We start from the raw sequence: 26,249 nt of genomic DNA on the forward strand, positions 1-26,249 counted from the left end.
AATTGTTGTTATAGCAACTACTATCAGGCAAGTATGTCCAAAGCGAAAAACCCGGTCAGCCTGGATACAGGAACAGTCAGAACGGTCCTGCCTGAGGATTTATCGAACGTTCAGAGAGATAACTAGAGCCAGGCCATGGAAATCCTTAAAAGTAATCAATAAAATCTTAAAATAAATTCTAAAATGGACAGGCAAGCAGTGAAGAGACACTACAATGGGGGGAGATATGGTCCTGCCTCTTCGTTTTGACAAACTAAATCGAAGCAGATAAATTGCTCCCACATTGATCAACGTGTGCCCAAAGTGCCGAGCAGTGCCCCCAGTGTGACCGCATGTGCCAGGTTGCCACAATGAGAACAACAACTTCCCACTCTCACTTCTACAAAGCTGCCAGCATGTGACGCCTGGCCTGTCCCGTGCCACAGAGGTCAGCCTGAACCCACGACCGCAGCAAGACCTTGCCACCCTGGGGGTCAGGCAGTTTTGATTCCTTGTTTCGATGCTCCGCTTCACACTGCTGGAGGGTACAACGGTTCGGAAAACAGTGATGGGCGTTCGAATGTGAATAGTTTCATACAGATTCCCCCAGAGACGCTCTTGAGCTTTAGGAGTGCATTTTACATTCATGATCCAGTGACTCCTATTCTTGGCAGCGTTATATGGGATCACATATATTTAACTGGCTAATATACATCAACAGACTGTGCTGTGTAAAACCTATCTAAGCCATAAATTGATAAGCACTGTGGTAATTATGAGGCATGAAATAGATGTAAAGTGAGCTGGATAGAGAAATCAGCAGTGGAGTCCAGGGCAGCTCTTTAGGATGGGGGCATAACCTTCTGTGTTCCTCTTATTGATGGATCCATCTCTCCTAGGGCACAGAGGACTTCTCCTTTCTCTGTGCCAGCTGTTTCCGCAAAACTAAAACACTAAAAACACAAAAAAACTTGGCTGCAGTGTCAACGAAAAAAAATCAAGAGCCTCAAAGCCAAGCTCAAGGAGGCGGAATACTCCCATCGACGAAGTGGCCATGGTCGCATAATTACAATGAACCTGAAAATTAACCACAAGTACAAACTTAAAATACATGCATATTCCTTGATAACTACAGTGCTACAGCATTCAATTTCTTGTAGCATTTACATTCATAATCCCCTGAAAGCTGAAGTTTGCTTGCTAGCTAGGCTATCGCTAGCTCGATTGCTAACGTTAGCCTAGAAGGCTGGCGATGCGTTTAAACAGTTTAGGAAACATTCTCAAATTTTCTGACCATAAAGCACGTGAATGCAAACTAATGGCCGAGTTGCGACGTATTCGGAGAAAAGTACGACCCAACACCACTTAGAAACTAGGGATGGGAGTACTTAATTTGGACGTCAGTATTCGTTCAACGGTTCAACGTATAGAGTAGTAGCCGGAGTACAAGCCATCATCGCGGCATTACAGGCCCATAGCCTACGAAATTAACTGTTTAGCATTAGCCAAACTTTGTTTCCACTTGTGTCTTTCTTCTTTGTGTGTGTGTTTTTTTGCGACTACTCGAGTACTCTATAATAATTTAATGCGAGTACTCGAATATTGAAATTGCTTAAAATGCCCATCCCTATTAGCAACCCCAAAAAGCACAAGCAGGATACCAAGATCTGGGTGACGGTCAGCAGTGAGCAGCTGGTGAGTGTAACGTCCAGGCATGTCTTCACTGGATGAAAGAAAAAAAGGGGAGGGAGGGGGGGTTGAAAGGAGGTTGACTCTAGATATGAAAGGCAGCATCTTATCAAATGCAGGTGTAAGAAAATCAGAAAAATATCAAGGGTTGCCTCGATTTTTCACCACCAGTGACTGTGGCTACTTAGACAGTAGACTACTGGAATTATTCCATCCAATATATTGTTTTGTCTTTGCATACGTTTTATTTGTCATTGACAGTGGCCATTTCAGGCAGTCGTGACTGGACGAGTTTATCGCGGGATTAAATGTTTTATAGTTTGAACTAAATGGCAGCATTGGGCTCTTCCAGCATCAGGGCAACATTGGCTAAAATTCAGTAAACAAGTTTCTGGGCAGGAGCCTTAGTGTGAAAAATTACACATGAAAGATCTGGGTAAAACTAACACAGCTTGAGTAAAACTAAAAGTGCAAAAAATCAGTTTTGTTGACAGCGGTGCTACAGCAGCCAAGTGGCCACGTTAACCAAGGTCTTGAACTAATGCCTCGTACACAATTCTTCCGTCAATTTGACGTGCCTGAATTCTCAACGCAGTCTCGCCATCCAACGGTTCGTACTGCACAGTGTATCTTGACGGAAGATGATGGAAGATGGAGGAAGATGGAGGAGTGCCTGGAGCTCCTCTGTCTGGGCTAGCAAGCTAGCGCTAGAGCTAAAGTAGGGAGGTCCCGAGCTAGCAATAGTAGCTCTAGCTTGCTCTAAAAAGTAATCTGTCTTATAAAAGCTGATTATTTAACATATTTTCATCAAAAACAATAATCACAATATTTCATTTATGTTAAAGATCGTCACTACAAACGTATTTAATAAAAAGTCAAATAATAAAATATGTATTATATGTAAAAAGATTAATTTATTGAAAACATACATTGTTTAATAGATGCTATGCTAACCATCACTTCCAGTTTAAAACGACAGATTCTGACGGTCCGCTGCCAATGCAAAGTTTGACATTTTTCAAAGTATCCGTCACTCCGTTGTGAAAAGATCCGCTGTCCACAAGGAGGGGTTGCGCCAATGGAAGTGGCGCACTCAATCATGCTCATTAGTTGTCATGCATCGTCATGACAACTGAGGGATACACTGTCATAGAAGAGCGCAAATCTGACAGCAAATTGCCCCTTCAAACCCTCCAAACACCAAATGACAGCATGATGGGCGAAGCCACGGCTACATCCTCTTTCACAATTAGCACCTTGCCACCTGTGGTGCACTTACATAGGTTTGGTCAGAATGTAAAGACTGTTGTCCATTACCTGGTAATGTCAAATGAGCTTCTGAAGCACTGATAGACTGTGCAGCAGCAGAAAGTAATTACCAAAATTGGATTTTGGAGAGGGGAGAAATGAGCGCATCGTAATTCTGAATGATTATCTCAGCAGGTATAAGTATGACAGTGGTCCAAGACTGGGATTTTTTTTTTTTTTCTTTCCACAAAGAAATTTGGAGAAAAGATGTTCTCCTACACACACACATGCACACACACACACGCACACACACACACACACACACACACACACCATACTTGACTCCTGTGAGAGCAGCTGTAGGGAGGGAATTGCATCTGGAGAAAGTATTCTAGTTTCTAGGACTAATCGATGGTGCAGTATCTTGTACATTAACCCTCTAATTGGAGCAGAAAGCGTTCTTATTTTTCTAACATCATTTTTACCTTGAGGAATACACAGATTTGACAAAACTGCATGTGGTCACGGACGCCACAGTAGCGTCCCAGCTTCTCAGGGAGATGCCACAAAAACAACAGACGCCTACAATCACCAAAGTGGTTAATCGGTAAAAAACAGATTAACACCATGGTGTGGAAGCGTGATGGCACACTTTGCACAGAAACCAATTTGTAACAAACTGTTTATCTCAGTAGGGGTGGTGGAGCCATTCTGAAAGCATTGCATGTGTGTGTTTGTGTGACTTTGTGTAGGTATATAGCTTATATGATGTGAGGGCTACACACACACACACACACACACACACACAGACACCCGCACAGTGTCAAATTCCAAGTTAAAAGACAATTAACAATTACATTTGGTTGTAGTTTTTCTTTGGAATTATGTATATATTTTTGTTTCATACACACCGTGTTTTCCATACAGATTCTGACCAATTTGCCAATACTCATTAAATCTCTCACTCACAAATCCCAAGTATAAAACCCAAGCAAAGTCAGTTTTGTCAACAATTACATGCGGTTGCAGTTTTTCATTGGAATTATGTATATATTTTTATGTATGTATTTTTGTTCCATACACACCACTGTGTTTTCCATACAGATTCTGACCAATTTGCCAATCCCCATTAAAGCTCAATGCAGTAATGTAGTGGTAAGTAAGAAGGTGGGTAAATTCTGGTCTCCAACAACAACCACCATTATGAAGAAAAGTCAATTATGCTAATTAATTTATGCTTGTTCCTTCAAAGACCCATTACTCATATTCTTACATCAGTTTGATATTACTTACTATGATGCGTACTGTGAATTTCAAGCCTAAAAAGGTGGGCAAACTGAGTCTAGGTGGGTTTACCCTCTTCTACATCCCTGATTGCCCATTTTTGTTGCCTGAAAAAGTTGCCTTTGCATCATCACTCTCCCATCTCAGTGTTTCTCATTACAAACTCTGATATCTCCGTGGCATTGTTTGTTTTCCCCACCTCTTAGCAGCCTATCTGCTTTCTTGGCTTCGGGATCATAAGCAATTTCCTCCCTGGACTCGCTGCTAATGAGCTCATAGAAAAGTAGAGGTCAGACTTCCGCTGTGCTGCTCAGAGTGCAGGCAATCAACACTGCACGGGCCAGGCCTCCGTCAGGCCAAATAGGCATAACCAATGCATTAACACACACACTTGTTCAAAAAACCTAGCTATCTCCTAGATCAACTCTAACTTTTGCACACGTCTTCTTCAAATGTAAAGAAGGAAAGCAATCTAAAACTCCTGCGTATGCAAAGTACTCTGGGTCCTCTAGCAGTTGCTGTCCTGGGTCTTCCAGGGCCTGGGTCTTCCAGGGCCTGGGTCTACAGGAGCCTACTACTAGTTGCTGTAGCCAACTCTCTTCCAAACACATTACTTTGAGTTGGGTGGCCCCACCTCTTAATCTTCCCTTTCATTGTACAAGTATGTACATGGAAAATTATAGGACAATGCAAAAATGTGACAATACGCATCGTGGGGCAGAAAAATGAATCGCGATATTAGCTCCATTTTATTCTGCTGTAGTAATCACACATGAGACGGCTTGGCCATCACAATTTCACAAGCTCTCCATCCAAATTATATTATTTGCACTTTGTAATGACATTTTTAAATTGTTGATTACATTCTAGCAACCCAATGCCATCGCTAGAAAGATTTGTGGCTCAAAAATAAATAAAAATCTGCAGTCAGACTTTGTTGTCATTGAACTTTTATTTATTACATCTTTTCCATGCAATTCTAAAAAGGGTTCAAACTAGATTCTTTTAGATTGGACAAAAAAAAACTTAAGTACATACTTAAGTAAATGTAAAATGAAAATCTAAATATACTATAAAAAAAAGTAGCTTACAATTATACAAGAAATCCTCAATTACAGTAACAAGAGTATTGTATAGTTACTTCCACACTAAATAAAATATTTAGTGTTTCAATGCAAATTCGAAGAGTACTGAAAACTGCGATTCATAGGGGCTGGATACCAGGCTAATTTAGACCATCATGTGACACTAAGGTTATGTTCGGAATGGTTCACTATTCCCTATGGAGTGTTTGTCATATAGTGAACTATATGGGCACCGACCAAACAAAGTTTCGGAAACTACACTGAAAATCATTGCGTCGAAAAAATGCGCCGGATATTTACATATATAATTTTAGTTGGAGCCCCAGACCACATATTGCAACCTCAATGCCACCATGCCAGTCCTTCGTCTTTACATGGATGAAGACGCAGACCTGAAGCCAGATTACAGGCTTAACAGGGCTTCCCTACAGCACCTGATTGGAATGCTCCGTAGCCAACAGGATCACGGATGGAGCCATTACCTCGAGGTGCTGGTCTTTGTATTTTGGTTAGCCAGTGCCACCTCCTATCGTGTGGTGTCGAGGAGTTTCGACATCCCACGAACAACAGTCCACGATGTGGTGCACAGGGTTGCCAAGAAGCTGCTGAAAATTAAGAACCTTGTCATACATTTCCCGAGCCAAGCTGACCTGGAGAATATTGGAAATGGATTTGCTCGGCTTGCTGGCTCCCCGGCCTTCTCCAGGGTAGCGGGCAGCATTGATGGCTGCCAAATCTGAATAAAACCCCCCTCTGCGGATGCTCAATGCTACCTAAATCGAAAGTTGTTTCATTCTGTTCAGCTTCAGGCAATCTGCGACCACAATGGGATGTTCATGGATATTTTTACAGGATACCCAGGTTCTGTCCATGATTCAAGGGTCCTCAAAAATAGCCCACTGTACACGCAGCAGCTGTACCCACCAGAGGGCTTCTACATCCTCGGGGATGGTGGGTAGCCATGCCTGTCAGTGCCCATTGCACTCATCACTCCCTACAAAGAGCCAGTACGCCTTGCTGTTTCGTGGAGGTTCAACCGCAATCACGCCAAGGCCGGGTCAATAATTGAACGGTCATTTGGCATCATGAAAACCCGCTGGAGATCAATTTTCTTCAAGTCACTGGAGGTGAAGCCAACCTTCGCGGCTGAAGTCATCGCTTGTTGTGCGATATTACACAACATCTGTGTTTCCAATGGAGACGTTATGGAGCCAGCCGAGGAGGTCTTCAGGCCTGATGACAACAACGACGAGCCACATCTCCACCAGGATCAGCAGCATGGGGAGCAGATCAGGGAGCAAATGGCAGCGGCTGTTTCTGCTCCGGATGGTCTGGTAGCAGCTCTGGAGGTCCACGATTACATTTAACAAAAAAAGGAAATGTTAGTCCAGTCTCTCTCTCACTGCATTGGATGTTATCTGGTTGTTTCACAAAACATTTCTAATATCCTTGAACGAACACCAGTCAAGATGGTTACTGGGTTCTGTTATTACGGTTTAAGTTTTTTTTGTTGTAAATAGTTTACTTGGTCTAAAACATGGACACACACAGCATTGCAAAAGTGTGTTTGCACACTACATGGTTCCTAATAATCAAAACTCAAATCAAAACTGCCCTATTCTCAAATGTGTTTTTCTCTATTAAACTTTGTTATTCATAACACGACTATGTTGCTATTACTCACAAGATTATGTTGGTCCATTCCCCTCTGCAACAGCAGGTGTAACACAGGTAAGGTTCACTGTGGTGGTTCAGGTGTGGTTGGCCATTTGACTGTGTTAGAGTAAAGTGAGTGTTCTGATTAACAGTTCTACTGGGTGGGGCAAAATGTTTTCTATAGTAATACAGAGATGTGTTACAGATATAGTTAAAAAAAAAATAAAAAAAAAAGCCTAAGCAAAATGTTTTTTTCTCAATACGTCTTAAACAGATAATTCCTCCCATCAGTCCTTCTTCCTTCATCTTTCCCTGTCATTACTACAATGCAGTAATTGAACAATACCTATACTATTTTTTTAAATAAAAAAATATAAGTGCAAATGTAGCATTAATTAGCCAGGCATATTCTTAAATATGTTTTTATTAATAGTTAAAAAAAAACAAAAAAACATCTTACCTACTCTACACAACTACAACTAATATCTGCCTGATATATCGGTCTAACCCTATGTGCGTCAAGCCTCTGTTCGTGTTCAGTAGTACCGTGTGTGTGTGTGTGTGTGTGTGTGTGCGTGTGTCTGTGTATGTGTGTGTGTGTGTGCGTGTGTGCGCGCGTGTGTGTGTGTGTGTGTGTGTGTGTGTGAACAGTAAAGTTTAATTGCAGTCGTTTTAGGCCTCTAGAGATGAGAGGGACGTGCACAGGGCGATGCTGCTGAGGCGGGTGGGGTTTATTCTGACGTCGCTGAGAATGTCTCCAAGCTGCGTCAAGTTCACACAATTGACAAAATAATACCGGAAATAAGGGGATTTTCTTTCACAATAAAAGCGCAAAATTCGCCACCGTGAAAGTAAATAAAAAAATTGGGGGATGTAGGCTACACAAAAACAAACATCAAAATCCTCACTGGAATCATTACAATAAATGTGAAATTACTCTCTATTTGATCAATACATATGAAAAAGATCTCGGCCTATTAAGGTGCATGGTGTTTATGAAAGACTCTTTGGCAGGTGCACTTGAGGCAAAAAAAATATATTTGATAATTTAAACAGAAAAAAAACAAGCACAGTAGGAAACGTTATTTATCTATTACCTTGGCGTGTTAGTGATACATAAGTGATTTTTCTGTACTTTTATTTTTATCAGTGTAGCCTATTTTTTCATATATTAGTATTGTTCCTATTATTGTTGTTCTGTCAAGATTGTGTTTTGCTGTAGCATATTGATTGATATTGTTTATTTGACTGTAGCTTTGTAGTTGTCACACCTGTTGGGGGAGGGGGTTACAGCTTTTTTTTTTTTTCTTTTTTTTTTTAATTATTTTTCATTGTAGGGTATTCTGTTTTTCCATTACCAAGTGAAAACCTCAATAAATTCAACTTTTAAACGCTGAAACGCGTCAGAGCGGCTTTTATTTTGAAAATTATAACCGGAAGTTGCCTACCATAGTTTGGCTGTCTTGACTTTGGTATTTAGCCGACCGTGCGTCTCCCGGCTGGAGAAACGGAGAGAGGAAAGCGAGAGCCGTAGCCTGTAACGGTGAAACCTGACTGTCGTGAAACTTGCTCCGTGCCCGCTGCGTCTCCCAGGCAGCCGCTGGCACAACAGAACACAACAGAACAGAACAGAACAGGCCTGGAACAGAACAGCACACTTTACTGCTCCACTTTACCTCCACATGACACCGGAGTGGGACTTGATGTTGTCTGTTGGGCCGAACTGACAAGCAACAACTTTCTCTGCAACTGGTGCATCTGGAAGGAAAGGTAAGAACATTTCCATTTTTAATAATAAAACTTGTTGCTGCATGCATGGCAGCAGGCGACGTGCAACACAGCGGATAGGGAAGAAAAGTCCTAATTTGATCCACTGATTTATTAATTTTGCAAATATGTAACAAAAAGTAACAAGTCGAAGGCCCGTTAATGACGATTGCATGTGTCTAAAATTGGATCGGATTGAAATTTCTACTTGTTTGTTTATTATTTTGCAACCTGTAGTCATAGTAGTCACTTGTTATAGCCTATAATGAGGTGACACCCAGCCATAAAACTGAGCTATGATGTCTTGTTGTATCCAATGGGTGGGCGTTTGTCTGTGGCGTTTTGCTACTTTTTAAATAACCATATTTGATCCAGATGTTAGCTGATTTATATTAAGCCTTTAAACAGATTCCGGAAGGGTTTGACTGTCATTGATTACAGCCATGATCACTGATGCAGTGGTTCTCAACGTGGGGTCCTGGGACCTCCAGGGGTCCTTGAGGAGGTTCCAGGGAACCCAATTGTAATATGAAGAATAGTGTAATATCACTACAATTTAATTGAATTCATTAGAAATTTTCCCAATTAGAGAATTCATTGACTATTATAATCACAAATGTCACTCTCACCCCTGTTTTCTCCTCTCTTACAATGTAGACAACTAAAATCTTCCCATATGGTTCCATGGGACTAAACCTTATCAAATAGTCAGCCCTAATGTGTGTGTATTTGTGGGTGTGTGACACGAAAACGTTTGAGAGGCTTTTAAATTGAAACAAGCCCTTTTCAACAATGTGACCACCAGCCCACGTCAAAAAGGACTTATCTCTGTGTAAACAAGCAGGTCCTATCTGCCAGCTGCTGAAATACACACAAGCTCACAGGGGGAATTAACCTCTCTCCTGACTGGAGCTGTGCATCATTTCCATGGATTACCTACATATTCCTGCTCACTTCACTTATTCATATTTGACTTGGGCTCCTTTCGTTCTTGAACCTTGTCTTTTTGATTTGAATTCTACTCCAAACCATTTATGTGGGTGGCATTTTCGATTGCAAAAACACAATGAACCTGTTTCATTTTATTCCCTGAGTCATAAGTTATATTTTGTTACTTCTTTTAAAGTCCTTTTCTCTGAGAATAACAAGTTAGTACTCTGAAATGATAAATTCCTGCACCTTTATTGTACTTTGGAGAGAGATAAATACAATATTGCATTGATCCAGGGGGATTTTCTCCAGAGGCAGCAGTCTCCCACCAAGCACCACATCTATAACAATAATAATAATAATAATGATAACTTTATTTATATAGCACCTTTAAAACAGTTTACAAAGTGCTTTGACAGACAAAATAAAAGCAGAATATTCAAATTATGAATTTAAAATGCAATAAAACAATAATAAACAGGGATCCTAGGATGCAAACCAAGAACCTAAAATAGAATAAAAGTATGATAGAATTAAGACAGAGTTAAGATAAAAGACGTTTTATCCACTCTCCATTCGTTCCAGCAGAAGGTGAAATATAATGAATCATGCGAGTCACAGCAGTTGTGTCGGATTGACTGAGGACCTGACTTCTTAGAATGCGTTCATGTATTCATTTCTGCATGCAAAATAGAATTTTCCATCACTGTGGTTTAAAGTAGGGCAGGATACACGTGAAAAAAGAGGCAGCCTGCTTAAAAGGACGTGCCATTCATCTTCAAACCAGGTTTAGATGCAGTGCTGCCCGGGTTTTGCTCCCAGAATGTCTCTGCAGAGTCTGGCTGACTTGACAAACTCAATAACTTCTCAGAGGAAAGATTTTTTTTTCCAGGGAAACAAAACTGCACCGCTCTCTGGTTGAGAATTTTGCTCTGGTCTTTATTTCAGTTCATTTCAATTTTAAAGAGTGAGCTCATAGGGAGCAAATTCTACCTTAAAGTGGTAATCCTCAATGTCTTTTTTTTTTTTTTTTTTTTTGATTTAGTCTCCATCTTTGGTGCTCAGCGCTCGTTGCTGTGGTATTTCTGCACTGCTATTCCCAGAGATCACCTGTCAATCAAACAGTGTGGGCGGGACTGTGACGTCTTTCTCCTTGGATTTTCTCTTGATGAAGTTTCTTTTCTTTGTCTGTTCAGCCATGGTGGCCATCACTGCTCATGCTAACTACCCGGTTCTTCTTCTTCTGTTTATTCCAAACAAACCGGAAACGTAAAAACGCATCACTTCCTGTGCGCCAGAGGATTTTTTCCCATTAAAGACCTACCAGACACCAAAGTGTTTAGAACAGCAAATGTCAAAGCTTTTACGAACTGGATATAGATTGAACCACTATTGTGTTCTAGCAATCAGCGATAGAGAGCCGCAAAACTGACATTTATAAATACGAAAATATACTTTTAAGGCATCAGAAATTCCCACAGTGGCTGCTTCAAATGTTTAAATAAAGCTATCTAGGAATTTGGAATATCTTGGAATTTAACACATAAAATCGCAGCATCCGGAAACTGTCCGTCAGAAATAGCAGTGCAAAAAAACCCCAAAACAATCTGTGATTTTCTGACATCCTCTGGCACGGTCCGGCTCTCTCATAGCAGGGCACCGCTTCCCCTCGCCGAGCCTTAAAAAGAGCCCATGTTCTACCTTTTCCCCTTCCGCCCCCGATGCTGGGGAGGCGGCGAGCCTGGAGGATGAGAAAAACGGCCGCGGCCTTGGGCTTTTGTTTCAAAGGCATGCACTTCTGGCTAGTGGCCGGGAGCAGTTCTTTTGGCTTAATTTGGCCTGGACATAACGCGCACGGTTCGGGAGGATAAGGGTTTTCCAGCATGCGTGTGTGTGTGTGTGTGTGTGTGTGCGTGACTTACCACAGAAGCAGCAGCCGAAACGGTTAGAAACCAGCAAGGCTTGTGGGATGGGAATGTGAAGAAAGGTGTTCCCGGGGGTAAAAAAAAAACCAGCCAATCTTCCCTTAAAAAAAAAAAATCAAATTTCACGTCGTATTTGTTAGGCTGCATTATCTAGTGCTATAGGTGATGCATCCAGGACGGGTGGCCTTATGTGTTTTCCATGGTTGGTGTGAGTGGGTGGGAGGTTTTCTCCCACACTGGACGGCCAGCCAGCTGCTGGAGGGGCTGACGAGCGAGGAGGCAGCTTTCAAGGCAAGGTCAACACTTCAAAGCGAACAGAAATACTCTTCCTCCAACGCTTTTACCCCCAAACGCTGATTAGTAGAAGTCCGGCCATAATTGTTTTCTCCCTCTGAAAAGACTCAGATGTTTTCGGAGGCAGCGAATCGGCCGTAGACACCAAGGTCATGGGAAACTCGGCCAAAACCAAGTCCTGTTTGAACAAGACAGCGCTTTCCGAGCTGTAGATCTTTGGTATGTCATGGCTTTAAGTTGCGGTTCCTTACAACAGTCTAGTGGTTGGGTTTTATTCACATTTTGATAGGATTAGGGGTTTAGGGGTTAGGTTTAGCGTATTCCTTTCTATTTACATTCATCATTCCAAGCACGTCAAGCAGAAACAGATGAGCATGCGGCTGGGCAGGAGAAACAAATAGCCCAGAGCTTCAGTTTAACATGGAGAATAGCCAAAACCCAGAGACTGGCTGGCGTTTCATCGGTCCATCCATCAGTTAAGAGTGGATAAACCCAGTGAGGACAGAGAGGTAAAACCGGATTCCCGACTGCCAGCGCAAAATCATTCTCCTTCGCCAGAAACTGTTCATTTGTCAGGGCAGTGGAGATAGTCAGGTTACAAACCAGATGAGATTAAAAAGCACAGAGACTTGACAAACTTTGCCTTAGAGCTGCTGACATGCCTCAAAGTAACAGGACTGATCTATTCTGTCACCTCGGTAATCAGCACTAAATCCAGTAGGATGAGTGCATTAAGGCAGAGTGTTCTCAGCATTATCACTGAGACCATTAATCATGACTAACTGTGATCACAGTAGGAGGCAAAACTATCAAGATTGCAGTTTTAGCCATTATAGCCCTAATTATTAGAATATACATAAAATGAGCTCAGTTTGTGCCAGAGACCAAACTAAAACCATTGCCATCTGTTCCAGTTGTATGAGTGATTTAAATATGTATATAGAGTATACAGTAGATGTGTATGTATATTAGGCTTGGCCCGATATTCGATAATATCGAATATCGCGATATTTTCCGTGGTATCGAATATCTCCACTATATATTATCCCCCCCTTGCAGAAATAAAACAATTGCTCAGCTCTATAAGATGAAACCAAATGTAATGACACAGTGTTGAAGCTGAATTTCCTCCCTCTCATATTGAATAAGTGCCTACACTTCTTAATCTTTCCAATGAAGCAAAAGCCCAGGCAGTCCAGTTCACCAAGGCTCGCAGCTCAAAACCAGACCGTGAGAATGGGACTCAGCACCAACAAGGCAGGTCAAGTCGACAAATGTATTTATACAACGTGCTTAAGAGAACAACAGAGGCCATAAATGCAGATTAAAAAGCTGACATGATCAATGTTGTCATAGATTAGTAGGAAATTCAAGCTCCATCTGGTGCAAAAGGGAAGGGAACTTACGCCATCTGCTGTTTGTGATCAATAAGAAAAATAATTGATTATAAATTAGTAACAGCTTGAACTTTCATATATCAGATATTTTGCGATGTAAACAGCATTTGTTTGCAAAGTGTTCATTGGCTGTGGGATTTTGTTCAAGGTGCAAAAATACAAACATTGGAATAATAGAATAAGAAGAGTCGAGTGTGTTTTTATTTACTTTACTTTAACTTTTGCCACATTTTACCATTATTCATATTTATTATTATTATTTTTTACTTAATTTTACTTTTACTTTAATGTTGCTTTTTTTTACACAACTTGATTTTGCAAGCATTTGGTGTTTTGTGTAGGGTTGTAACATTCTGGAAACTTTGAGAATTTGGGGGAATTTTGAGGCAAACTTTGGAGAGTTACACTGTTGATTTTATTATGGATATTTAGAAAAATGTTATTTAATTCATCTATGTACTCATATTTCACTATGAGACACTACTGGATAAAGTTCAGGACAAAAGAAAAGATTTTTTTAAGGAGAATCTGAAGAGAATTCTTTCATAACAAAAGCCACTAGAATCACATTTTAGATTAGAAGAATTTCTCACACGGGCCCATCTTTCTCCAATCCTACAGGTTAATAAACTCAGTAACACAGGTCAATAAACTGAGAAACACAGATTAATAAACTGAGATACACAGGTTAATAAACTGAGAAACAAGTTAATAAACTGAGAAACGCAGGTTAATAAACTTGAATAATACAGGTTAACAAACTGAGAAACATAAAAAATAAACTGATTGGTCAGCATTCTTTCCAGCTACCATCCTCTGATGAAGCAACATCCTGGTGAAGAACATCTTTTGAGTCATTTAATTGTGTTGAATTCATCCTCAATGGCTCAAACGGCAGCCAATTGCCACAGATTTCTCCACTCTTGCATTTGTGAGTCTGTTTCGTACCTTGGTGCGAGAGACGAGTGGCATGTGAAGGACAGACGGGCTTCAGGACACGCCGTCCCTTCCCACCGGGTTGACACTGCGATGCGGTTTGGAAGCGTCCCACGTGGCCTCGGCCTTCCACATGCCATCCTGTCACGCCGCAGGCTGAGGTTCTCTTCACCGGACAGGCTAACCCTTCCCAGCTCACTTTGGCTCGGGCGCACAGGCGGCTGGACGAGTCGAACCGGATGTAAATGTCACGGCGCGTCTGAAATGAAATGGATCACCGCCTTCTGCTCTGCGTCGAGCGATAGAAACGATGGCAACGCGGCACCGATCTCGTCCTGCAAATCAGTGAAAAGCCTGGACGCTTGTAGAAAAGCACATTTGATTTAATAAGGAAGGTGCTTTTTTTTTTTTGCATCTAAAAATTCCCCAAATGCCCTTAAATTCACAAAATGGAAAAAAAGAAATATTATCTCCCTTTGCAACTCTAGTTTTGTGCGATTTTCCAGAATTGGTTTTCACAGCTGGGAGAGAGGTTTCTCTACACATGTTTTACCTTCATTTCATTAAAAAAAAGAAAGGAAAAACACTTTGATTTATTCACTTTTGCACCTTCCACCTTCTTTCAAATGATTACTAGCTATCTCCTTGATTCTCATATTTTCATTTGTACTAATTGCTGCTTTGTGAGTTTAATTATTGGCAATTTTCTTTGCTGAAAAGCTTACCAGCAGCAGCAGCTCTCACAGTACAATAAGCACCTAAGAATGATCCGGTTGTGGCCAAACCAAGCCTCCCTCAGCCATTTGGCAAGATTCATTTTACTTTTCTTTTTGATAAGTACTGATATCCTGCAGTGAGGTTTATACCGGCAAGGTGACAGACAATGTGTGCCAACTTTGACTGAAGGTGATTGATGAATGATTAACTCTGCTGGATTTGCTGGGTCATCACATATACAGATGTTGTAAGAGTAGACTAACATGTCCTTAGACCGCCCCATGCTTGATCCGTGCGTGTGTGTGTGTGTGTGTGTGTGTGTGTTATTCATTGATCTACCAGCTGTCTACATTATAAATCCTTCCTTAATCCACTTGCTGAAACATCTCCTGTCATTTTCAGACATTCCACCTTGCAGCAATGGAAGTTCACTATTCTCACTATTAGCCACTCTGGTTCACACATCAAGTTTTTGTCCTATTAATGAACTACCTATTACTAACTACTATTAACTACCATAATCAATTAGACTCAATATTGGCATGAATGTTGCAAGAATAGTGCTACCATTGTGTGAAAATGTAATATTAAAATAATTTTTCTGACATTCTTCTTCTTCTTCTTCTTCTTCTTCTTCTTCTTCTCCTCCTTCTACTTCTCCTTCTTCTTCTCCTACTCCTCCTTCTTCTACTTCTACTCCCCCTTCTTCTCCTATTACTCCTACTTCTCCTCCTCCTTCTCCTACTTCTTCTACTACTTCTACTCCTCCTCCTCCTTCTTCTTCTCCTACTCTTCCTCCTCCTCCTTCTACTTCTACTCCTCCTCCTCCTCCTTCTTCTCCTACTACTCCTACTTCTACTCCTCCTTCTCCTTCTTCTACTACTTCTACTCCTCCTTCTTCTCCTACTTCTTATTCTACTTCTACTCCTCCTTCTTCTTCTTCTTCTTCTTCTTCTTCTTCTTCTTCCTCCAATCTGTACATATACGCCCCACGTTGAAATAGAGTTTCAGCTTGCAGAACACATTTCATATCAGACATTTACAAAATTCAATACTGAAATGTCAGTTATCCTGACTTCACTACCAGTCATTTTCCTCTAACCAGTGCCTTCCTCTATATCCTCTAGGTGGACCCCCCCCTCCCCCCTCCTCCCTCCATCTCTGACTGGGTCTTCGTGCCACCACTGGATGATGTCTGACCCCCATGGCCGCATTGGGATTGACCGCTGAACATTCGGAGGGCCGTTCCCCGCTCCGGGTTAGGACCGCTGTTTTGTTTCCAGGTTGTCTTACAAGATCGACGCCCGCTGACAGTCCAAGTCATGTCGATGATGTAATCCATCCTCACATTAGCATATCCCGCTGAGCAGAGTCAAAAACAAACCCGGTCGGACACATGCGTCACAGTCTGTGGAACTTATAATGTGAGTAACATGAAACTGCTCGGGCCTGTGTAGGTTGGCAGTGAACGCCACCGGTAGCCTACTTGTACATCTGCTGTGATTCTGGGCCAGTTTTTTCAGTAGTTGTAGATAATGACATTACCATAGTCCATTCTACACCAGGGAAAAACTTGCCTCTATCCCAGACTCCCTTATCCCTTGCCGATGATGTAGTAAATCTAGTGCTACTGAGACCATCTGTATTCGCGATGTCTGCCTCGTCCCCAGAGAGGCAGCAGCCCCTCCTGCAGCTCCAGGAGGTGGACTCCAGCCGAGTCGGCGCTCGCGTCCTGTCCCCCGCCCTCAGCTCCTCCTCGCCCGGCCTGTCCCTCGAAAGCGGCCAGCCCGTCTGCATCCCGTCCCCGTACACCGACCTCGGCCACGACTTCGCCATACCTTTCTACGGTCCCGCTATTTTCGGGTACGCCGGCCCCAGCTTGTCGGACTGCCCCGCCGTCCGCCAGTCCCTGAGCCCCTCGGTGTTCTGGCCCGGCCACGGCCACGGCCACGTGGCGCCGCCGATACCCCTGCACCGCTCCCAGTCCCGGCCCCAGCACGGCCAGCCAATCCACGGTCCGTGGGCGGAGCTGTCGCCGCGGGACAGCGTCTTGACGGAAAGGTAGGATCGTGCATCGCTCCCTGGGTATGGCAAGTCGTTTTAACATTTAAACACACTCAGAATGATAAAATAAGCTTTCTATAAAACATAAGCATTGCATTTTAACCAGTCAAAGTTACATTTTGACTACTTGTAACTGATTTATAGATGTCTGTTCCTTTTCCACTAATGAACATACCAACTACAAATCTCCATTTTTCCACTTTAATTGAAAAGCGACTTTTGATGGATCAAAATTCCAATTTGAGATACCCCCAACTGAATTCAGATGAGTCAGAAAGGGTATTTCTTGAATATTCAACAAATGCTAATATGGTCTGGGGGAAACACCTCACGACCTCCTTCCTTCCACTAGAAACTAATTAATCCAAATTTGATTGTGATGTTTACTTACATAAGCATTCACTATTGCCAAGTTGGCAAGGCTGATGAAAACATTCATCCTTGAATGGGCGAATGCCACATTGTTTATTCCCAGTGTTTGTAACCATGAAATCCTGATCCTCTCGCTTTTTCATCCAAACGGCACTGGCAAATGTAAAGGTTAAATCTGTGCCTGGAAAAAATTGTTTTTTTCCCAGCGAATGCTTTAGGTACAACAAGACAAAACTGGTTCATAGATGAATCCTCTCTTGATTACACTACATTCAGTTTAAGAATGCACACAAAGTTTAACACAAAATGCAACACGTGGCATTTTTAATTAAACAACTGCTTATTCTTTCCTAAGCGTTTCTTGTGTTGAAGAGAAATGACTCTCCTTGTGTGTTAGTAAGAGCATGCGGAGGCGTTCCCAGGACAGCGAGGAGGCTGTGGTGTCGTCGGGGGGGAAGGCAGACCTCCACTACTGCGCCGTGTGTCACGACTACGCCTCGGGATACCACTACGGGGTCTGGTCCTGTGAGGGATGCAAGGCCTTCTTCAAGAGGAGCATCCAAGGTGAGGCGCAAAAACACACATGTGCCTGTATTGTAGAAAAGCTTTATATTTCTCTATTCTTATTTCTATCCTATCTATTACTGCAGCGTTAAAATCTAGGAACCAACGAATCCATCATGGGAATCTTGAATCTCTCATTTTTAGTGTTTTGAAACGTATTCATGTCTTGTCGTGAAGTGTCTAAGATCATTGGGATAACATGGGACTGCTGTTTTAGGTTGGATCTTGCCTTCAGTTGGTTCAGATAAGAAAGCAATGCTCCTGTAGGACAGCTAAGTATTTACTGGAAAGTTCCCCAACTTCATGTGAAGATTTATCTAAAATGCAACAATTACACCCATTTAAATCCCTTTTTAATGATTTATGGTTGGTGGTAAGTGCTTCGGTTTATTGTTGCCTGACAATTTAGCTGAATCCCAATGTCCGGACTCCCGACTCGCGGACTTTCGGACTGAGCCTTCGTGGACTTTGGTCAGTGTGTTCAGTGTAGTGCGCGAGTGCAAGAGGGTGAAAAGGCTTGAAATGGTGTCAAAAAAGGAGAAACAAGGTAGGCTTGAGAGCAGAACCCTTAAGCACTTGCTGATTTTGCAGTGAGACGGCGCTAAGCCCTTGTGGACCCAGCGGAAGCGTGCGTCCAAGTGCGTACAGTACGTCCGGACGTTGGGATTCCGCCTTTCTTTCCCCTGATCCCTCTCTTTTCTCTCTCCCTCCCCTGTCTTTTTCTTCTTGGTCTTCCCTCACACTTGTCTTGGGCTTCCCTTTCTGCCCCTCTCCCCCTCTTCTTACAACTACTCTCTCTCTCTCTTTCAGGACACAACGACTACATCTGCCCGGCGACCAATCAGTGCACTATAGACAAGAACCGCCGCAAGAGCTGCCAGGCCTGTCGCCTTCGCAAATGTTATGAAGTTGGCATGACCAAGTGTGGTTTGTATCTCTCTGATCTCTACCTTATTTGATTATTACCCTTCTGTTTCATTCAGGAGTTGTCACATTTTACATCTTTTTCTGCCCCCATCGAACAGGGAACTGTATCTTGACTAGGTATCCACTAGGTGTGGTGGGTCAGTCTGCCTTAAAGAGCTGCTAAAAGAATTGTATTAGTGTGGGTTTAAATGGAGAGTTTTAGTGTCCCATGATGGTCTAAATGCTGTTTCAGAGGCTTTTCCACCCTGACAAGAATAAAGTTCTGAAGGGGAAACACTGAGTATTTGTAATTTTTAGCATGAAAATGGTTAAATTGAAAGACATTATGTTTGGTAATGGCAGCTTCAGTACAAAAATAACGGTATCTGCCTTCGAAAACCCATATTGCTCAAACCCTACACTCTTGTAGCTCTATCAGATAACAGTAGTGTTTGTTCATACCATCCCATTGTTATCCGGTGCCAGCTTGTCCCCCTCCTTTTCATACCCAGACCAATATCTGGATGATGAGAAACCATCATCCCTACTCTAACAGCCATAAACGGTAGTAGTTCATCACTTCCATGCAAAATCAATCAATTCAGCAGCTGTTTGAAGTGGAGCAGATTGCTGGGAACTGTGGGGGATTTTAAGAGCTTGGCAGTATGACCCACCCCCTGTTTATAAGGCCTGTATGAGCTTTTAACTTTGTGTGCAATAACCAATGCAATAAATAGGCTATCTAATAAATATATATTCAAATTTGTTTGGGTCAGTTTTAGAATTTTTTTGAAAAAATGTTTATGATGGTAGTTAGATGGTAGTAGTGCTTGTAACACAGAATTCTCTCAACCTATAGAGGACTATGTAACACTTCAACTTAAGTTATAACATGAAAATAAAAAAGTAAGATTTTTGACACATGGCAACAGCAAAAAATAGTTTTCTGTGGCTCAGGTATGCGCAGGGAGCGTGGAACCTACCGGAGCCCCCAGATAAGGCGCGCGACCCGCTTCTCGTCGCGGGGCGGGCCCAACGGACCAAAGAGGGAGGCGCTGACCGGACCGGCGGCCGGTTCGCTAAACGAGCCCCGCCCTCCCGCGCTGACCCCAGAGCAGCTGATTCAGCGGATCATGGAGGCGGAGCCGCCGGAGATCTACCTCATGAGGGACATGAGGAGGCCGCTGACCGAGGTAAACGTCATGATGTCGCTCACCAACCTGGCTGACAAGGAGCTGGTTCACATGATCAGCTGGGCCAAGAAGATTCCAGGTTAGTGTGTGTGTGTGTGTGTGTGTATGTGTACCTGTTGTACCACAGTAACTGTTATTCCATTCACTGATTAAATTGTTTTGTCTGTTGGATGGAACCTCCTCTGTGTGTAGCAGAGTGGCCAGCCTGCTCCCTCACCCGGACACTGATTTTAAAGAAGAACACAGAGTTAATAGCACTTTTATTGTACTTGTAACTTGTCATCTTCTGCCTTAAATTTATGTTGTATATTGTTCTTTTTCACTGCCTGAAATTATCTTTAAACTATTTTCAAGGATGAAAAAATATTGTTTTGTAATCATAAACAATATCAATAATTATAGTTCATTTAAAAAACTGCTATCCTGTTTTGTATTTATTTCAAACAGTACTTGCAATGTAAACTTAAGGTTGTTAGGTATCCATAGATAAATCATTTTCCACAGCTGAGCCATTGGCTCACCTTGCCCCACATTTTACCCCACAACCACCAGTTTGACAAAACTGCTTCGCACAGTAACTCAGGCCCACTGTTATGCTAAGTTCATGACCTTATATTGCATCTTATAAAGCTTTAAATTAATATTTAATAAAGCCTTAAACGAATCGACTTCCATTTAGACAGAAGAATCATGACATATTCGCCATGATGAAATTAACCTGACAGAAACAATCAAATTCTTTTACCTGGGTCACCATGTGCTCTCCTCCATCACAGATTCAGAAAGAAATACTCCTCTTTAATCTGTGATCACAATAAATTTTTTATATGGTCATCTAGGAACAAGGGGTCGCTCATCTTACCCACAGGGTCAACTTACCCCTCTCTCCCATACCATTTCCATTCTTGCACAGTGGAGCATCTGGTTCATTTCCAGTTCTTTAATAAGAGCTTTTTTACCAAATCAATGATGATGCATACTTTATATTAGTTCTATGAATGTCCTCTGCAGCCATGTTTCCACAGATGTTGAACCTCTCTACATTCCCAAAAAGCACGAAGCAGTGAATAATTTTCAATTTTACATTTAGAGCATTATATAAATATTTTGCTGTCATTTATTGATCTCCAGTAATACATACAAGTCGCAAGCTTATATTGAAATAAGACAGTGACACATTTTTTTGTATATCCTTGTTCATTTGCCAGCTTTCTTTCTAGTTGTCCATGCGTATGCATTGTTTATCAGTTTTCCATTTTTCTCAAATCTTACACAGAAATGTTACACTAGAAATGTTTCCTAAAAACTTAAGACTGGCTTCGTAACCCAACAAAAGTGAATCTATTCTATCTATATTGAAGTTTTTGCTTATGAAATCAGATATTTGTGGACATCTAAACATCTCTGCTTTGGACAGCAACTACAAGACAAAAGTTAGATTCTTCTAGCATTCATTTTTCATCAGTGTCGCCTCATCATCGAAATGACAAATAGGGATCCTAGTTAAACAGTAAAGTATATTTCACTGGAGACTCGCTGCTTATTTTGTTTTACTGGCAGATTACACAAAGCATCTTTTAAAAATGGATATGGTAGCTCAAATAACAGCAAGATAAAAATTGAGCATATCCGGATATTATTTCACTCCTATCTTTTTCTACATCCCTGCAGAGCTGCTCAGTGTTGCTGAATGTCCTCTTGTTTACAAGTCAGGTTATATTAGTGTGCAGTGAGCGGTTTAGTGTAATGACTTATCTTGGGCAGACACAGAGTAATTGTCCTTGCTTTATGCTATCATTCGAGGCTCAATATTCCAAAATTGAGTAGCGGTGTTGAAATTGGAATTGGATGAGCTGTGACCCAAGTGTTTTCAGAATACATGTCTCTGTTTATTAGACATGCTGATTGATTCAGACTGCCTGTCTGCATGATATGACAACATTTAATGACTGCTGCTACTTCACTGGATGTTGATTTCAGCTGTGGGCTGAAAAGCATTGCAGCCATTTACCTCACGTTAAAGTGGGATGTTTGTGTGCCCTTGGCAGGTAGAGCAGGTCTCAGCCTGAAATCAGATAATAGCACAGACTGTGACAGTACGCCATACTTGTCAAAGACTACATTAACATACACAGAGAATTACGTTGTTTACCCAGTTACTCATGTAACCTGGTTTTGGGGCGATGCATGTAAACATCATAACTTCAGAATCAGATCAGAATAACCAGGTAAGCTCACACTCTGATAATGAGAAACCTCTCTCATTAAACAAGTTACTGTGGCACGGAAACTCACAGCATTATGGGTACATTTTGATGTCAACAAAAAACATGGTGGTGAGCAGTCCTCATATTACTATTGGGATCATCATTTCTTCCCCCGTATTAGAAGTAAGCATAACCAATGCCTATATTGTTTGTGGTATATGTGCTGCAGATCTTACCTGATTTCTTTTCCCCAGGGTTTATAGAGCTCGGTCTGTTGGACCAAGTGCACCTGCTGGAGTGCTGCTGGCTGGAGGTGCTGATAATCGGACTGATGTGGCGGTCTGTGGACCATCCGGGGAAACTCATCTTCTCCCCCGACCTTAGCCTGAGCAGGTAACACCATGCTCACATCTCCTGTTCCCATTTGACTGGCAGGAAGAACTGCCTGTTTTTATTGGACTGGACAATCTCTCCAAAACTATATTCCTTTAAAGGACTACACTAATCTAAAGTTGGTATTGTTTTTTTTATTTTGTGGCCTGTTAAAAAAATTGTGATGGCGTTATTGGTAGCAGTTTTTATGTACGCCTACTGGTCTCCAGGAAGTAAAAGTAATGGGATTTTGACATAAAAATACAAAATGTTTTTTGGCATTTATTGTTAATTCGGTGTATATTATGGCATTGGAAATTTGCTAACAAAGTGAAAAAGTAATTTTCCATTGTGACTATAACATACTGTACTGCTTCTTGGCAGTGGGACTAACCTAGTGAAATATATGCCAGTGGGTATGCCACTTCACTACAAATTTTCATCAGATGTTTTTTGCCTAACTTGGAAGTTGTGGCGTGTGCACAAGTAATTGTTAATGTGTGTGTGTGTGTGTGTGTGTGTTGCCCCGGCAGAGACGAGGGCAGCTGTGTCCAGGGCTTTGTGGAGATCTTTGATATGCTGCTGGCCGCCACGTCCAGGGTGAGAGAGCTCAAGCTGCAGAGGGAGGAGTACGTTTGCCTCAAGGCCATGATCCTCCTTAACTCCAGTGAGTGAGTGAGTGAGTGTGCGCGCGTGTGTGTGTGTGTGATGCACCCATATGTGAAACCGCGGTCGAGTGTTTGATTGGTGCCTCAGACTGTAATCCTATCTCTTTGTGAGTCTGCAGAGGGTTGGCAAGGGGAACCGGCTAAATAACTCACCAGTGAAAAACCTTAATGGGAACACTGTGTATAGCTTGAGTCATCGTCTCTGCTCTCATTCGCTCTGTCGAATGCACTGAGTAACAGGAGGTACCTGTTTACGAGTGAGTTGGGTCAGGTCCTCTATTATGAGTGGTTACGTTGGGGAGCTATTTGTGTCTTTTCTGTATTTAATTAAATGAGGTTAGGGTTAAATGTTGTCGCGTCCTATTAAAAAACCCTCTTTAAAGCTGCTCCATGCAATTTCACACGTTGGCGGCCCCAAATGGCAGCAGGAGGTAAGTGTTTGAATTTTGAGAACTTCAAAACAGATAAATCTAAGGTGATGTTTACCAATCTGGCCGGTCTGTGATGCTTTATACCAAAAGGAAACCAAAGGGACGAGAGAGGACAAAGATCTAACGTCGATGAGTCCATGCCAGTGTACAGGCCTTAAACTGTAGTAAAACGACATGCGGTGTGTTTTCTGCACAAATGTGTGCATGTCTCTGTGTGTGTGTGTGTGTGTGTGTGTGTTGCCAGACATGTGCCTAAGCTCCTCAGAGGGCGGCGAGGAGCTGCAGAGTCGCTCCAAGCTGCTGCACCTGCTGGACGCGGTGACGGACGCGCTGGTGTGGGCCATCGCCAAAACCGGCCTCACCTTCCGCCAGCAGTACACCCGCCTCGCCCACCTGCTCATGCTGCTCTCCCACATACGCCACGCCAGGTATAAGGACCTCCAGTCGCTTTTTTCCCTAGCACCGTTATTGCCCGTGGAAAAGTCGAAAGTTTCTAATTACATTGCAGCCCTTTCATAAAACGAGCTGACGGTGGGTATTTGCTTGCAGGATCAGGTCTTTGGTTCTGCAGTACTTTAGCATTGTTTTATCTCCGTCTGTAGTCTGTCCATCCTAAACAATGTCAAAAGTATCAATGTATTGTCACCAAAACTATCCAGTTACTAACTTTTTACCGTATTTGATGGCTTATATTGTCTCATAGGGCTGGGCGATATGGTTGAAATCAATATCATGATAATCATAAGGATTTTTCTCGATATCAATATATATCACGATATGGTTCATGTTTGCAAAATCACGTTAAATAATCAAATGAATGTTCATCTCATTGAATCGAATGGTAATGTTAGGTGTGATGTCAAACAAAACAGAAATATTCAAATAATATTCCTACCATACCTCATTTTATGAGAGTTTTTAAGTAAAAATTTGCTTGTCATCATCAATTTAGACAGCAGAAATGTGTGTCACGATATCAAAATATCTTCATATCATCACGATATGATTCCACTGAAAGACGATAAACGATAATATTGAATTATCGCCCAGCTCTATTCATAACCCCTTGTAAAATTACATATGGATGTCAATGGAAGAGTCTAGTGAGCTAGTTTTCTCAGTTCCTGAGATATTGACTTGGAAATAGAACTGCAACCATTAGTGTGCAGCAATTTTGTAGTCCCCATGCTGAACAAAGCCACAATATAGTCCTCACAGCCAAATGTCACCGTTACAACATCTTCCCCCAAGACATGATGACTCCCCATCATCATGATTGGACTACATCCCAGTCAATCCCAAAAGTCATTATGACAGAAAAGCCGCCAGCGAGCCGTCCTCCATTACTCTGTCCCTGTCCTTTCTCCTGCCTGTCACCTGTGCAGCAACAAAGGCATGGACCACCTCCACTGCATGAAAATGAAGAACATGGTGCCTTTGTATGACCTGTTGCTGGAGATGTTGGACGCCCACATCATGCACAGCTCCCGCCTGTCTCGCCAGCCTCCCCAGGAGGAGTCCACGGACCAGACGGAGCAGACGGAGCAGACGGAGCAGACGGAGTTTCCTCCGCGGCCCCGCAGCTCTGGCAGCGGCCCCTCAAATACCTGGACTCCCAGCAGCAATGGAGATGAACCCCAGTAGTCAGTGCAGCCAGCAGAGCGACAGGGTTTTTTACACCTGTCTAATTGCTGTCAAAAGAGTTCAAATGCATCAAAGTGTTTTAAGTGCAATGCAGCCTTGCTCTGTGCTCTAATGTTTAGCAATGCTGCACTCTGCTTTGCACAAAACTAGTTGACATGATGATTGGAGAGAAATTTTACTGGAACCATCTGCAAAATGGTGAATTCTGTGATCTCTCAAGATTGAGTGGTTAAGGGAGTTGGCATGAGTTTGGAAAATCCCACTGTCAAATAATATGCTTTCAAATATTCAGTGTACCAATTCTGGTGATTTTTTCAAATCATTAAAGAGTATCTTTACTCTTGATCTTCGGTGTCATGTGATGTCACCTTCTATAGAGTACAACAGGTGGTGACATCACCTGATACCAAAGATCAGCCAATATCAGATGGCAATTTCAGTAGCATGCTTTTTACTATTAGATGTCAGGCTTTACACAGATTAAGTGTAAAGATTAAGATTAAGTTACTCTTTAATGAAGTTAAAGCTAAAGATTTTAACTTCAGACCAGAGTGAAACAGTAAGTTCAATGAGTTTTTGGCCTGATTTGGCCAGTGGGACCAGTAATTATTTAAATGTATGTTTCACTGCCATGAAACTGCTGATGTTAGCAGCTAGTTACATTACGGATAGTAAACCTCTTTTTGTCCTTAGAGAAAAGACAATCAAGAAGTGTCTGAAAATGGGGCAGAAGGTGCATAAAGCACTGATCATCATGGTGATCATGTTAGGAGACAAAGTCTTAACAAACCCTGAGATGTTGTTACCAGGGATAATAAAGCAACAACTAGACAATAACATTAGAGACAGACAGTAAGTGAAGACACGGAGGCACAGCAACTGCATAATGGCTTTTGTAACCATTCAAGCACATCAAGATGT

The 26,249-nt window shown here is 42.1% G+C and overlaps 1 protein-coding gene and 1 pseudogene across 2 annotated transcripts; both read left to right on the forward strand.

Moving 5' to 3' along the window:
• Positions 1–1,596: 1,596 nt before the first annotated feature.
• LOC139661233 (putative nuclease HARBI1) lies at positions 1,597–6,652 on the forward strand (annotated as a pseudogene).
• A 9,906-nt stretch (positions 6,653–16,558) lies between these two features.
• On the forward strand, positions 16,559–25,328 carry esr2a (estrogen receptor 2a). 2 transcript variants are annotated; one of them, XM_071539644.1, is made up of 8 exons: positions 16,559–16,968; positions 17,741–17,907; positions 18,718–18,834; positions 19,771–20,085; positions 22,468–22,606; positions 23,119–23,252; positions 23,929–24,112; positions 25,070–25,328. In XM_071539644.1, exons 1-8 carry the CDS (start codon positions 16,559–16,561, stop codon positions 25,326–25,328), a joined length of 1,725 nt encoding a protein of 574 aa, XP_071395745.1. The 2 variants fall into 2 exon arrangements, with proteins under 2 accessions (XP_071395745.1, XP_071395746.1); XM_071539645.1 differs by having other exon boundaries at positions 17,747–17,907.
• Positions 25,329–26,249: the final 921 nt, after the last annotated feature.

The sequence above is a fragment of the Centroberyx affinis genome, unplaced genomic scaffold (assembly GCF_046629955.1).
Source record: "Centroberyx affinis isolate AG114_WGS23_722 - 3 ecotype Tasmania unplaced genomic scaffold, CSIRO-AGI_Caff_v1 ptg003480l_1, whole genome shotgun sequence".
Taxonomy (NCBI): Eukaryota; Metazoa; Chordata; class Actinopteri; order Beryciformes; family Berycidae; genus Centroberyx; species Centroberyx affinis.